Source organism: Zonotrichia albicollis, chromosome 17 (assembly GCF_047830755.1).
Source record: "Zonotrichia albicollis isolate bZonAlb1 chromosome 17, bZonAlb1.hap1, whole genome shotgun sequence".
NCBI classification, from domain to species: Eukaryota; Metazoa; Chordata; class Aves; order Passeriformes; family Passerellidae; genus Zonotrichia; species Zonotrichia albicollis.
The window spans coordinates 3439951-3455045 of record NC_133835.1 but is presented as its reverse complement, the minus strand read 5'-3'; the positions used below and the strand labels follow the sequence as shown (position 1 = coordinate 3455045).

At 60.8% G+C, this 15095-nt stretch overlaps 1 protein-coding gene across 1 annotated transcript; it reads right to left on the bottom strand.

The window, feature by feature from the left end:
* Window positions 1–1008: 1008 nt before the first annotated feature.
* SNTA1 (syntrophin alpha 1) lies at window positions 1009–13815 on the bottom strand. The gene is made up of 8 exons (XM_074553537.1): window positions 13482–13815; window positions 11090–11275; window positions 4021–4219; window positions 3730–3937; window positions 3533–3663; window positions 2368–2564; window positions 2107–2294; window positions 1009–1865 (listed from the first exon to the last, which is right to left on the bottom strand). The coding sequence occupies exons 1-8, from the start codon at window positions 13744–13746 to the stop codon at window positions 1773–1775; spliced, it is 1467 nt and encodes a 488-aa protein (XP_074409638.1). The 5' UTR covers window positions 13747–13815; the 3' UTR covers window positions 1009–1772.
* Window positions 13816–15095: the final 1280 nt, after the last annotated feature.

Here is a 15095-nt window from a genome sequence, read left to right as displayed (position 1 = left end):
CCTGGGACAGGGGAAGGTGTCCCTGCCATGGAACGAGCTGTAAGTTCCTTTCCAACCCAAACCTGCGGTTCTACGGTTCCTCCCTGCCCAGATCACACACACCTCACTGCCCTTGTTGATCTCAATTTCTGTAAATTTCCTTCCTTTTTATAGAACTCCTCCCCCTGCACCCCAAAGGCTGGCACAGCACCAGGGTCCCTGCCCTGGGGAGCAGTTCAGCAATGGCAAAAGCACCAGTGTGACCCCAAAACCTCCCTCAGGGCTCCCCCCTTCACAGGGCAGCAGGGTACCTGATATCACTAAAAACCACAGAATCAGGGAAGCTCTGGGTTGGAAGGGAACTTAAACCCAGCTCATTCCACCCCTCCCATTATCCCAGGCTGCTCCAAGCTCCATCCAGCCTGGCCTTGAACCCTTCCAGGGACCCAGGGGCAGCCACAGCTGCTCTGATATTATTTTGCTGCTAATCAGTTTTGTTCCTCTGCCTGCAGCCAGAGTGTTTTAGTCCCTGGCCAATGGCTTTCCTGGGAGACTCCAGGTGCCCCCATGGACAGGGCCAGTTCAAAAGGAGAAGGTTAACCCAGAACTCAGCACTGCAGTGATGCAAACAGAGCCATTTCTTGTGGTCCCAACAACTTTCCAAGCCTCTGCTGCTGTTCAGCCAGGCAGCTGCCCTTACTGGAAAAATATAAAAAACAAAACACAACTTTCTTGAGTTTGGAAATGATGCCCATCCTCCTGTGAGCATTCTAAAGTGTGGGGAATCCAAACCCACCTGATATCACCAAAGCTGGTGCTGGCATCAGCATGTCCTTCTCTGCCACTCCCAGCACAGTGCTGGGCACCTTAAAGACGTTCTGTCCCCACCTGAACCCCTCACAGTGTCCCCAGCACCACCAGGCAAATCCCTTCCTTCCCCTGGTGGAAAACACCCCAAGGCTCAGCCCAGGCACCACCCACAAACTGATTTTCAACTTCTCCAAGTGAAACCAGGAGACAGATCTTGGCTCCTGCTGGTTGTGATCTGCAAAGTTTATTTAACCCCCCAAAAAAGGCATTTCCATGCAGAATCTTTTGGTTCATAAAAGAAGTCATTGGGCAGCAGCCACCTGACATCCCTCCCCCCCAAACCAAGAAATAAAGTGACCCCAGAGTGCACAAAACCAAACGAACCGTCCAACTCCAACAGAGAAAAGTGGTTCCTATCATTCCATACAATATGGAAAAATTTGGCAAATACAGCTGATCTTGCAGTTCCTGTCCCTTAAGCACTTTAGAGCTGGTTTGGCCTTCAGCCCTTGGGGAAAAAAGACTCAGGGGGTCCTTGTGCTGCAGGACCTGGGGACTCTCCCAGGGGTCCGACCCACGTGTGGAAGAGCTGCCACATCAGCGTTTGCAAGTGGGCAATATAAATATAAAACATGGATACAAATGGGTTCTTTGTACAGAAAATATCATCTCTCAAGGCACTGGGGTGATGGCCACCTGTCCACTGGTGGGCTCCCAATGGCCTTCTCCAGCCACCAAGGCAGGAGGGGAGGAAGGCACCGGAGAAGTCCTGGTGCTGCCATCCAAGGGGGTTTCACCCCACAGCCGCCCCCAAACGCCCCGAGAGGGGTTTTCCTGGCTGGATGGGGCTTCTCCTTGGTGGGGTGACTGATCCCATGGGGCTGCAGTCTCCTTGGGATGCCTTGGGGCTGGGTTTGGCCAGGAGGGAGGTGCATAGATGGGCCAGGGGCTTGGGCTGCTCTGGCCGCTGCTGGGCTCCCTCGTCACGCCAGCAGCCCCAGCCGGGTCACCTTGGCCGACAGGAAGGAGTGGATGATGAAGACGATGGTCTTGGGGCAGGAGTGAAGGTCCAATTGCTGCAAAACAGGAAAGGAAGGATGTTTGTAATGGAGAGGGCTGTTCCTGCAGTAGCCAGCTTTCAGGCAGGTACCATCCAGAGCTCCCCAAACCCACCACAGCTTTACTGGGGCCCTGGAAGGGCTGTGCCCGCTGGCTGGGGTGGGCAGGCCAGGGGTCACCCCTATGCCAGGCAGGATGGGTGCCATGAGCAGGGTGGGTGCTCTCTGGGTGGGGCTGCTGAAGGCAAAGCCAACTCACAATCTCTCCCTCTGGTCCACCAAAGTCCAGGTAGAGCATCTTGGTGCCATCATCCGAGGACATCTGCAGCTTCTCGAAGGGCTGCTGCAGCAGGATGGTCCTGCTGAGCCCGGGCTCGCTGGTGGAGATGGTGAAGCCCTTGTCGATGTGGACGGTCAGGGTGCAGTCCTGCCCCTTCCACGTGCACGCTGGGGACAAGGACAGGACAGGGGTGAGCGGGGGTCCCGCCGCACCCCCCGGCCCCCCCGGGCCCCCGCTGACCTGCCGAGACCTCCTGGGCCAGCTCGGCGGCGCCGTGGGTGCCGTCCACCAGCAGGCGCGTCCAGAGGGCGAGCTCCCGGGGGCTCTCCAGGCTGAAGAGATGGGTCTGCACGCCCAGGCGGCTGCCGGCGCGGAGCGCGAAGGAGCGCTCGGCCTCGTACAGCGCCGAGCCCTTGGCCGGCCCCGAGTGCACCAGCCTGCGGCACGGCCAGCGCTCAGCACCGCGCCCCGCAGGGCTCCGGCACCGCCACAGCACCGCACCCTGCAGCTCACCCCGCACCACGCCAGTGCTGGACCGCCCCAGCGCTGCACCCCTGCACCGCAACATCCCAACACCAACACAGCGCCGCGCCCTGCACTGCCCTGGCACCACGCACCGAACATCCCAGCACTGCCCATCAGCAGCGCACCGCCTCAGCACCGCTCCTCAGCACCGCTCCTCACACGGCTCAAGCCCCGCTTCGCATCCCGCACAGCCCCAGCAATGCATCCCGCACGGCCCCGGCACAGCCCCAGCACTGTCCCACATCCCGCACGGCTCCCGGCACAGCCCCAGCATTGCCCCGCATCCCGCACGGCCCCAGCATTGCCCCGCATCCCGCACAGCCCCAGCATTGCCCCGCATCCCGCACGGTCCCAGCTCCTCACCCCGCTCCGCTCGACGGCGGCCGCGCAGTGGGACCGCCAGGGGGCGCTGCAGCCCCGCGGATGAGGCCCCGCAGCGCCCGCGCTGGAGCCGCCCCCGGAGCCGCCCCCGCCCCAAAACTCCGCCCCGAGCCCACGCCCTATAGCCTGAAGCCCCGCCCCAACCCTGCCCCGCATCCCTCCCTCAAAACCCGCCCCGAAAACCCGACAGCCGCCCGAAACACCCGCCCCATCCCCGCAACTCAGCACCACTGTGCCCATTGCCCTCACACCACCCCGGACGCTGTCACCACCACGGTGCCCCATTGCCCTGACACCACCCCTGGATACTGTCACCAGCCCCGCGCCCTAAGCCCCCGCACTAAGCCCGAGACTCTGCCACCAACCCTTGGACACTGTCACCACTTTGTAAGTCCGACACCAGCCCTGGGTTCTGCCCTGACTCCCAGCGCTGCACCCAGGGACAGCCACCACCCTATCCTTGAGCAGGCCAGGAGGGCCCTGAGCTGGTGGCCCCTACCTGGTGGCGATGAGGGGGTAGCTGTGCGTGGGCTTGCCCAGCGCGTCGCGGCTCTGCGGCAGGCTCCCGTACAGCAGCAGCTCCTTCTCTGTGAGCACGGCCAGCAGGTTCCTGGTGCCGGCGCTGGGGAGCTGCAAAGGGACTGGGTCAGGGCCACCGCAGCACGGTGGCACGGGGTGGCGGGGGACGGGGGGTACCTGCTCGGTCAGCCAGCCCACGTGCTTGACGTCCCGCCCGGCCACCGTGCCGGCCCCCGCCAGCTGTGCCCGCAGCTCCTCCTTCACCCGCGGCAGCAGCGCGGCCGCGTTGGCCTGGATAGCGCCGAGCCACGACTGCGCCGTGGCCTCATCCTTGGCCCGCAGGAAGAGGGCGACGCGCCCGTCGGCCGAGCACACCTCCAGGTACCTGCAGGGACACGGCCCCGGTGAGCCCCTGCCCGCCCCCGGCTCCCCGGACACCGCGGTGGCACCGCCCGCCCCGGCACTGACCTGTGCTCCGGGTCGGTGGGGAGGCACTTGCGGGACACGTAGCACATCTTCAGAGGGACGCTCCGGCTCTCCCGGAGCTCTCGAGGGGGCAGCAGCGGGGATGATCGCTTCTGCTGGGCAGCAGGGGACGGGTCCCAGCTCACTGTCGCTCCCGCTGAGGAGTTCTTGAAGTAGGGCGAGATCTCCTTCATGTACTTCACTGGAAGAGAGGCAGCACCGCTGAGGACACGGCCCAGGCCAGGGCAGCCTCATCCCATCCTGCTGAAACCCCCACAGTCTCTACATCAGAGCTGCCACCCACGCTGCTCCAGGTGGCACTGGTGGGCAAGGTCACGCAGGGAGTGACACAGAATGCTTTGGGTTGGAAGGAACCTTAACGATCATCCCATTCCAACCCCCTTGTTCCATTTACTGGGAATTTCAAGCAGCATTAAAGGGACCTTCACACTCATGTCAGAGCTTGTAGGGCATAAGGAAAAGCTGTGTGCAGATGTCAGTGGGGCTTTCCTGCATGGTGCAGGGGGATGGAGCATTGTGTGGCTCTAGGGAGGATGGAGGATTTGTACACCAGCCCCAGGAATGGTAAGGGTCCTGCCGGCAGAGACAATTCTGGGAGGTTGTGGCCTCAGTGATAAGAGCAATTGCTTTAGGAACAGAAGAACACTGCTTATCATAGAACTGCAGAATAGTCTGGGTTGGAAAGGGACTTAAAGCCCATCTCAATCCATTCCCTGCCATGGGCAGGGACACTTTCCACTGTCCCAGGGTGCTCCAAGCCCTGTCCCTGTCCTTGGGCACTGCCAGGGATCCAGGGGCAGCCACAGCTTCTCTGGACACCCTGTGCCAGGGTCTCAGCACCCTCACATGACACCTGGAACCCTCAGCCCCATCATCCCAGCCTGGGGAGCTCTGCAGGAGGGATAAAAACGGCCTTTCCCCCCTTTTTCCTTGCCTTTAACCCAGATCAGATCACAGATCCAGGCCTGAGCAGTTCCCTGGGGCAGCACACACAGCCAGGGGTGGGGAATGGGAAAGAGTCCCAGGCCAAAATTACACAGTCCAAACTGTGCTGGTACAGCCAGTCCCGCTGCCAGCTGAGGAACAGTGCTCAAATACCCTGGCTTGGCCCCAGGAAAAGCCCTGGAGAGCAGAGCAAGCCCTGCCCCGTGAGCCTCAAAGCAGGGACAAGAAACCAGTCCCCACTCCAGAGCCAGAGCCCTCAGAGCCACGCTGGGATGGCAGTTGGCTCCAGAGGTTTGGGGAACGGGGGAGATGAAAGGCACCACAAATTGATGGGGCCCCACAGCCACATCCTGAAAATGAGTTTGGCAATGCTGGCTGAAAAACTCCAGCTGAGCAGGCGGGATGCCAGTCCTGGTCCTACCCTGGGGCAGCAAGGGACCAGCTACTGACTCCAGGGAAGGGTTTCCCTCTGGAGGCCCTTAGGAAAACACCACGGAACAGACACGTGCCTGCAGCCACGTCCCCAGCCATCCTGGCTGCTTCCACACCGGGTCCAGGCCAGCAGAGTGGGTGGCAGGATGGGGACACGAGCTTGGCTTTGCAGCCAGCCCTTGTAGGTGGCTGGATGGGCACAGCTCCATCGCTGCAGCCAGGCCACAGCAGCCTGATGTGCTGCCAGAAGGGAGCAGGACATCCTTTTCCCACCAGGAAAGAGTCTGCATGCACCCACTCCCAAACTTCACCTGGCCACAGGATGGGGTATCTCCCACCCATCTTCCCCCGAGGTCACAGCCAGAGCTCCAGGAGTGTTTGAACAATGCTGTCAGGGATGCACAGGGTGAGATTGTTGGAATGTCTGTGCAGGGCTTGGACTGGATGATCCTGGTGGGTCCCTTCCAGCTCGGCCCATTCTGTGCTCTCCCCTTTCATTCCTATCCCATGAGCTCCCCTAAAACCCCGAAATGCCGACAGCCCGGCAGGAGCAGCGTGGAGCCCCGTGGGTGCTGTGCGGGCACAAACCGCTATAAATGGCCACGCTGCTGTGCCACGCGGGCCGGGTCACCCCGCGCTGGCCCCGGGGCCAAGGCGGCGGCGGGGGCCACCAGCCTCGTGCCCCGCGCCTCCCGTTACAGAAATAGCCACGTTCCCGCAGGCATCCGAGCCGCGCTGGGTCTCACCCGAGCCATTAATCTTGGCAGCGGGGACCTGCCGTAATGCCGGTGCCTGGGAACTAATTGGAGTTCAGAAAGATGCCATTGAGCCGCTGAAACCCGAGCGGCGTCCCTGCGCCAGCCCCTGGCTCCCCGGGCACGCGGGGGACGTCACCGGCATTAGCGGGGCGGTGGCGGGGTCACGTCCCGAGGGAGCCGGGGAGCACAGCAGCAGTGCCCGGTGCGGGACAGGGCACGGAGAGTGAGGCAACAGGCAGGCTCTGATGTCTCGGCTACGTGGCTTTAAGGAGGCTTTCAGGCTGGGCGGTCCTGAGCCAGCACGGGGAGCTGGGAGGTGCTGGAGGCTGTGACAAGGCCAGGTCACCATCCCATGGGAGCTGCTGTCCCCGCCAGTGACCCCAGCACTGGCTTCACAGTGGGCTGACTTAAACTTCTGTCAGTCCCTTCACTGCAGTTGGTATTGAATGGATTAATTAATTACCTCCATCTCATTAATGCAAACAACTCAGACCACATCATGCATCACCTCTGCTAGTGGTAACTGTAATTCTTGAACAGTTTTTTTCTTTTTAATTACAACCTTGCAGTGCTGGGGCTCTGCCTGCTCCCTGGCAGCCTGCACCCTCCAAAAACCACTGGGCAGCAACGCTGCCTGGCTGCTGTTGATTTAAAGTCACCTACAGCAGGCACACGGGCCTGGGGGGCTGCTGGGCTGATCCACGTGGCCTCTCCAGGGAGGGAGCCTGTCCCACTGATCCTCTCCAGAACAGAGGATGGGACAAACAGGACCTTTAACTGCTCAGGGCTTTGCACCAAGGTAAACTTTATTTCAGGGTTACAGGGAACAGCAAAAGTCTCTGGGTGTGCAGCCACCCATCCCATGCCAGGACAGTGCCCATGGAGGGGCCCAGGGGGTGGCACTGGAGCACCCCATGTGTCCTGAGCCCTGCAGTGAGCTGCACCAGGGACATGTTTAACCAGGTCTGCCTCTGTGTTGCAGCTGGTTTTGTTTTTTTTTTTTTCTCCCCAGCATGCCAGAAAGGAGCAGAACCATCAAAATTCCTTGGTTTGACTTCTTGGGTAGAAATTCTCCCTCCCCATCAGCCCATTCCACACAAGGATGGAGAACAATCACAAACCAAGCACTCCTGGCACCCTGGATCCTGAGTCAGCACAACCTGTCCCACATATCACCACTGCTCAGAGCCAAGCCTGACCCCACAGAGCTGCACTGAGGGGCCACAATGCTTCCTCCAGGCAGGAAAACAGACATGGACACCCAGAGCAGGGTCAGGAACACCCTCCCACTGCTTTGGTCACCAGCACACTCTGCTTCACCTGGAGATCACAGCCTGGATTCAAAGAAGAGGTTCCAGGCTCCATTTCTGGTCAGAAGTAGGATGGTGCTGCTATTTCTCCTGCCAAAATCTTCCCAGCAGCATCTACACAGCTCAGCAAGGCCATCACATCAGGAAATGTTCCAGAGAGCTCCTGGAGACTGAGTGCTGGCCCTACAGAGATGCTAATCCCACCCCCAGCTGGTCCCTCTCTGCCTCAGGATTAATGAGCCAAAATTGGCATGTTAAACTGGGGGGCTGAGCAAACACACACCCCAAAGAGACACCCTGAAATGACCTGCCAGCTCCAACCCAATGCTCTGAGGTGCTTCCAGAAGGGCCAGCACAGTCCCCAGCACCCCACCCTGGGACCATGCCCTGCCCTGGCCCCAAGCATGAACAACACAGCAGCTCCTGTGCCAGCTGCCCCAGCTCAAGTCCTTCTACCCCAGGGAGGAAGATGCCATGGGATGCTGCAGGGTGAGGCTGCTGCTGTCCCTCGTGCCCCTGATCCTGTCCCAGCACTCAGTGCCACATTCCATGCCCCAGCCCTTTGCTAAACATTCCCCTGTGCTGCAGTGTCAGCAGGGAGATCATGGGACAGCCCTCTGTGTTTCCAGGGAGGAGAAACAAACGCAGCAAACTCCCCAGGGAGAGCAAAGCTTCAGAGCAGCGAGGTGTGGAGGTGGCACATGTGCCCCATCACCTCTTGGCATCATCCCCAGGGCAGATCCAAAGCCTTCCTTCCCACAGTTATGGCAGCCAGCACTCTGGAGAATCCCCATCCCCACTCTCTCCCAGCACCCATTTTTCTGAATTTCAAACTTCCAAGCAATTACTTGGCCAAGCAAGTCCTAAAAATCAGAGCCAGCCCCAGGAGCACCCCTGTGGCAAATAAGCCATGGATGTGAGATGCCCATAACTACCCCAACTCCTCCTCCCCACTGTTTCCAGTTCTTCCCCCATGACAATTCTGCACAGGGGCCTCACCAGGAAAACCCCTCCTGACCCCAGAGCCCTTCCCAGGGCAGCTGGAAGGATGTTTATCAGCCCTCCCCCCGCCATGGAGAGTCTCTGGATTCCAAGCAATGAAAATAAGGGAAAAAAAACCAAGGGAAAAATAAGGCAAGGGAGAGTGACTCTCCCTGAAATAACAATGTAATATAAATACAGCCCAACTCCTCCTGTAAATACCAAGAGAGTAGTTTGGCACATTCAAAAAAAATCTTGGCAGGACACAGGGAGAGGTATCTGCATGTCCTCACGCCTGGGCAGCAGTGACACCCAGGAGCCTGAGGCCAATCTGAGCAGCCCAGGGTGAAATGTGGCACAGGGAGCCAGTGCTGATGCTCACATTAGAACGCATCAGCTCCCAGCTCTGCCACTCTGGGGAGCCTCAGCCCAGCTCACTGCCCTCTGAGGAGGTGCCAGCTCCCCCAGTTTTGTTACCTGCAGCAATGCCACCTGCAAACCACCCTAAAACCTCCAAACCCCAGCAATGACCGCAGCCAGGAGCAGCAAGGAGTGAACAGACACTGGCTGTGCCAAACACTCTGGTTTAGCACTCAGAGCACCATAAGGAGAGCTGGAGTCACACCTGGCAGCATGCAGGGAGCAGAAAGTGTCAAAGTAATGTTAAGGTGCTCTTTTTAAAGTTCAGCCTTCTCCAAGCAGGAGAAGGAGCAGGGAATGCCCCAGTTTAACACTCTTCAGGCACTTTAAGGCCACCCCCTCTCCCTGGGGCAGGGTGTTTGGAAGCCACTCCTGGAGAGCCACAGCAGTGGCAGGTACAAGGCAGGGCCAGCACCTCCACAGGGCAGTGACAGCCTGACCATGGCACAGTGGCAGCCCCACCACCCCCATGGCAGAGCTGCACTGTGCCACCAAACCCAAAACCAGGGAGGGGTGGAAATGTACCACGTTTATCAGTGACATCAGTGATCAGATGAGCAGCAGAGATCCCTTCAGCTCTGGCTGGACCCCAACAACATCAGATACAAACTCATCCCAGAGCTCCAGAGTGCTGCAGTGGGAGCCAGCACAGTCTCAGTCTCCTCCCAAAGGTACCTGCTGGGAGTTTGAATTAATTAAGAAGCCCAGCAGGTCATACATGAGCTCAGCAAGATACAGCAAAGGCTCTGCCTGAAACTGCCTCCCAGGAGAGGGACCTGGATCCCAGGGGATGGAGGAGGAGGAGGAGGGGTCCAGGGAGAGAAATTGTTGTCTCCAGAAAGGGCAGCTCCTCTCCACCTCTGGCAGGAGTTCTGGCAGAAGGGAAACCCACACCAAAGGATGAACAGAATATAATGGAGGGAGGGTGGTCCAAGAGCAGCAGCTCCAGGCAGGAATTTCACAGACTCACAAAGAAAGAAGCTCTTGTATTTTCCTTTGGTCAGAAAAAAACAACAAAACCACCCCACCACCAACCCTATCTGCTCCCAGCAGCTGTGCAGAGCAGCACATTCCTCCAGCTGAACCGTGGTCCTCAGGCTCCCAGGAGAGGAGGAAGCCACAGCAGAAAGGGCTGAGCAAAGCTAAAAATGAAAATCTGGAGCTGAGACAATCTGGGGAAGGCACAGGAAAGCTGGAGCCACGGTGGTTACTGACAGCACAGCACACAGAACTGCTTTGTTCAGGGACAGCCCCAAGCACTGCCCCCAAATCAAACCTCACTCTGGCACCTGGGAAGGGACTCTGGTGCCAGGACCCCCCTGTTAAACAGGGTGACCCCAGGGACTGGTTGGAAGTGAGGGGAGGGGAAGGCTCCTTTCCTGAGGGACAGATCTGGGATGCCCATCCCAGCCTGGCCAAGCTGGCAGAGGTGGGCAAACATGGATAGAGGTGAGGTGAAGGGCAGCCAGAGAAGAATGGGGTCTCTCTTCTCAATCCCTCATGGGACTGCCATGCTCCCAACCCATCAACCCTTATCCAGCCCTCAAGTAGGGCTTGAGGGGCTCCTACAGTGTGCAGCCCCCTCAGGGCTGGGAGACTGCAGGGACCATCTGCCTGGTACTGAGAGGGAGCCCATTCCCAGGGAACAGCCTGCTCCAGGGTGGTGAAGGCTGCATCCCTGGGATGTCTGCAGCCTCAGCTTCCAGGGACCCCCTCCGTGGGCAGCATCCCCTGGATAGGTAATTCCTGAGCAGGCCTTGCACACCCCAAGGTGCTCAGCAGGAGTGGGCCCTCCCCACTGGCATAAACCTACACCAGCCAGGGATGTGGGTTTAAATTAAAACCACGAGAAAAGCAGAAAATGTTTTCTCTTGCCCCAGGAACTGCAGACGTGGGGGTGATGCTGTGCAATAAAAGAATCCCAAATCCCAGAAACTTGTCCCACACCTCCCACTGCTGCCTGCCTGAGGTCCCACAGAGGGAGACAGAGCCTCTGGGCATGGAGCACTGGCACACACTCAGGAAGGAGACAGGGAGATCCCAGCAGTTACCTCCAGCTCTCCGGATGAGCACACAGATTATTCTGCATACGTTGTTTTCCATTTGAAAGAGTATGCAAATGCAGCTGCAGATGATATGCCACCCCTGTGTCATCCCAGAACAGGAAGGAGAACCCTTCTGCCCCATCACATCCTTGTCTCCTACCTTCCAGGATCACTTCCTTGCCCGTCTTCTTCAAGGCCTGCACGGCCTCGTCGTGGGTGGCCTCGGACAGGTCGGTGCCATTGACGGCCAGGATGGCGTCTCCCACGAACAGCGCCTCCGTCTGGTCTGCTGCCAGCCCCTTGAAGATCTTGGAGATCAAGATGGGCATTTTATTCTCTCGGCCACCTTGAAACACAAGAGACAGGGAGCGGTTGTGGCTGTAGGAGTGCTTGGAGGAGGGGGTGGGGAGGGGGATGCTCTGGTAGCAGATGGTCCCAGCAAGGCTGAGCCTTTCTGCTGGTATTCAGTGCCAGGCCAGCCCACTGCCCACTCCCCCAGATACCCACAGGACACCTGTACCAACCATAGCAGCCAAAGTACCAGGAGGCTGTACAGCTGATGAAGTGATTGCTCCAAAACCACTCAGATTGGTCACAGATTATTCACAGAGAGAACACATAACCTGGCCATCTCCCCATCAGTTTTGGCAGGGAAGTGTATCGTTATTTGCATTATTAATCATGTATGCTGAGCAACTATCCTGGCTCCAAGGACTTCATGATCTCAACACACAGGACAGCTGAATGTTTTTGGAGAGGCCAAAGAGGCAGGGAGAGGTGAACCAATCTGCCTGCATGTTCCTGTCCACACAGCAGCCCTATTTACCGGCTGCTCCCCGCTGTCCTGACTAAAAGAATGCTATTCAAACTGCCGGCGGCTTCAGGAGATCAATTTGCACATCGACTCTTGAACCCGCAGGGAGATCCGAGCTGCCTCCGTGCCAGGGCTCAGGGATGCAGCCGCCACTGCCCGCGGCAGTCGGGGATCAGCAGCGCCCGCTGTGCCCTGGGACAGCCTGTCCCGAGGAGTCTCCAAGAGATAATCCTCATCCCAGAGGGAGATGCTGAGCGCAGCCCGCTGTCACTGCCCGCCCCGGGCTGCTCCCAGCCGGTGCCACAGGCATTTCCTCGCTCAGCCGCTGCCAAGCCAACGAGGGCTCCGGTTATCAGCTGTCAGAGGCCCCGGCGGGGGCTGCTCCTCGCCCGGCTGCCAGGGCTGAGAGCCCTGCCAGAGCCAAGAACCTCCTCCAGCCCGGCTCTCGCTCAGCTCCCCGCTGTCCTGCCAGCCCCAAGCCACGTCCTGTGGCAGGGCAGGACACACACCCCCCGGGTGGCACCGTGTCCCTGCGTGAAACACGGCTGGCCCATGAACGGTGACATGAGGAGTGATGCCCTGCCCTACCAAGGCTGCCCCACCCTCCACAGCACCTTCCACTGCCCAGTTTTGATGGCAACTACTTCTTTTCCACATACGTCACTGGAAAAGTAAAGTTTTAACTGAACCAAGGGACGTTTCTCCTTTCCTGGGAGAGCCACAGAGCAAGCAATAACTTGGCAGCCAAGGGGCGGTTACGAAAGGGGGTTTGCGCTTCCCAAAAAAAGGGCTGGCACGCTGGGGCACCCTGCAGACACGGCCAGCAGTGTCGATCCAGTTCCAGCGCCCGCTCATTCACATTGCAAAACCTCCCCGCTTCCAGAGGGAGCCGGAGGCTGCGTCCGTGTCCCCTCTGAGCTGGAAGGAGAAGCCACGTCAGGAGGCGAGAGCTGCCCTGTCAGTGCCCCCAGGGCGGCCGAGCCGCTGCCTCTCACAGCCACGCTCCGTGACAGCCCTGTCCCTGTGTCCCCGCTGCCCTTTTCATCCTGCTTTCACAGCTCCCAACACGCTCGGAGCCGCGTGAAAATCAAAGGCAGGCAGAAAGGCAGCAACGCCATCACTGCCCTAAGAAGTTTCCAGCCTGAAGTTCAGGCGAGTCACCAAGGAGCGGGACGGCTCGGGAGGGAAAACAGACATTGAACAGGGAGGCTTCCCAGGAGCACACATCTCCAAACGCGAGCGCGCTGCTTTAACACCGCACCCAGCGCCGGCAGATCTCCAGGGGCTCCCTTCGTTCTGCTGACAGTTTTAAAGGGGCACTTCCCAGCTAAGGAACACGGTGGGACAAGGACACGCCGGCCCAAAGGGCAACTTTGGTGTAACCGGGTGCCCCGTGAGACAGCACCCTACCCGTGGGTGCGGGGGACAGGGGGTGCCCCTCCGGCTCACAAACCCGGGGGTCCCTCACCCCGGAGGGGCACGGCGGGCAGCCACTGGTCGGTCACTCCGCACCCCAAATCATCGCTCTTTCCCTAAGCTGGCAATGGTTCGGGTCCCGTCACTGCCACGTATCCCCCTCCCCGTGCCGAGCTGGGGCTGGGGGCTGTGAGGATCCCGACCCCAGCCCCGCTACCCGCGGGGTCCGCTCCGAGCGAGCCGCGGGACGGCAGCAGCAACAGGTCCCGATGACGATGCCTATCTCCCCCCGCCGCCCCGGGATCCCCGGGCCCGGCCTCACCTTTGATGCTGATGCCGAGTCCCCCCACGTCCTGCTTGACGACGCGCACGGTGCGCCTGATGTTGGCGAGCGCCTCGGGCGCGGAGGAGCCCGGCTCGCCGCCGTTCAGCTGCGCCGCCGGGGCCTCGGGGCCGGGCCCGGGGCCGTCCGCAGGGCTGACCCCCAGCACGTCCTCGGCCAGGGTGAGCAGGACGCGGAGCCATTGCCCGCTGGGGCCGCGCAGCTCCAGCAGCCCGGTGCGCGGGGCGCGCCTGCCCGCCGCCATCTTCGCGCGCTCCGCGTCCCACACCGCCCCGCGCCGCCCCTCAGCGCCCCGCGCACCGCCCGTCCCACACCGCCCCTCACTGCACCGCCCGTCCCACACCGCCCCTCACCGCCCCTCACTGCACCGCCCGTCCCACACCGCCCCTCACTGCACCGCCCGTCCCACACCGCCCCTCACCGCCCCTCACTGCACCGCCCGTCTCACACCGCCCCTCACTGCACCGCCCGTCCCACACCGCCCCTCACCGCCCCTCACTGCACCGCCCGTCCCACACCGCCCCTCACCGCACCGCCCGTGCCCGTCCCACACCGCCCCTCACCGCACGTCCCTGTCCCACGCCGCCCTCACCGCCCCTCACTGCCTGTCTCTCACCGCCCCTCACCGCCTATCCCCGTCCCACACCGTCCCGCACCGCCTGTGCCCGTCCCTCAGCGCTCCGCACCGCCTGTCCCGCCCCGCACCGCCTGTCCTGCACCACCCCGCACCGCCTGTCCCTGTCCCTGTCCCGCACCGCTCCGCCCATTGCCCCGCACCGCCTCTCCACACCCGGCGCAGCCTCTCCGCTCAGCACTCCGCACCGCCCTTTAGTGCCCCGCACCGCTCCACGCCCCGTCCCGCCACGCACCGCCCGCCGGACCGGGACAGAGCCCTGCGAGAGACCGACCCCAGTCCCGTCCCATTCCCCTCCGGGACGGGGCACCGGGATGCTCCCCAGTGCTCCCCAGCCCTGGACAGGGCACCGGGAGGGGACACGAGTCCCCGGTGCTCCTATCATGGAATGGGGCACAGGGAAGGGCACGGCTCCCTGGTGCTCCCCGCTCCATCCTGGGACAGGCACCGGGAGGGCACGATGCTCCCTGTGCCCCCCAGGACTCCCTTCTCCAGCCCGGATGGAGGGGCTCCAGAGGGACACGGTGCTCCCCAGTGCTGCCCATGCCTGCACACGAGGGACACAACTCTCCTTTCCACCCTAGGATGGGACACAGGGAGAAACACGGGGCTCCCCACTGTATCCAAGGACAAGCACCTGGAGGGCCCAAAGCTCCTTAGCTCTCCCCATTCCAGCCTGCAATGGGGCAAGAGGAGAGACATGGCTCTGGCTGGATGGAGCATGGGGAGAGACCAGGACAGCAGGGCCCCCCCACTGCTCCATCCTGGGATGGGGCTCTGGAAAAGCCTGGTTCTCCCCTCACCATCCTGGGATGGGGCACCAGCAGCGACATAGCTCCTCAGTGCTCCCCAATTCTCTCCAGTGCTCTCCAGTGATCCCCAGTGCTCCTCAGTGCTCCTTGTGTGGGGCACCAGCAGGGACACAGCTCCCCAGCGCTCCCCAGTGATCTCCAATGCTC

Bases quoted from the DNA above. Each gene is read 5' to 3' on its own strand.
- SNTA1 (XM_074553537.1), bottom strand. From the start codon at position 13,746: ATGGCGGCGGGCAGGCGCGCCCCGCGCACCGGGCTGCTGGAGCTGCGC. The intron at 4,220-11,089 runs GTAGGAGACAAG...CCTCTCTTCCAG, and splicing joins CAAGGAAGTGATCCTGGAAG to TGAAGTACATGAAGGAGATC. The intron at 1,866-2,106 runs GTGAGTTGGCTT...CCTGTTTTGCAG, and splicing joins GTGGACCAGAGGGAGAGATT to CAATTGGACCTTCACTCCTG.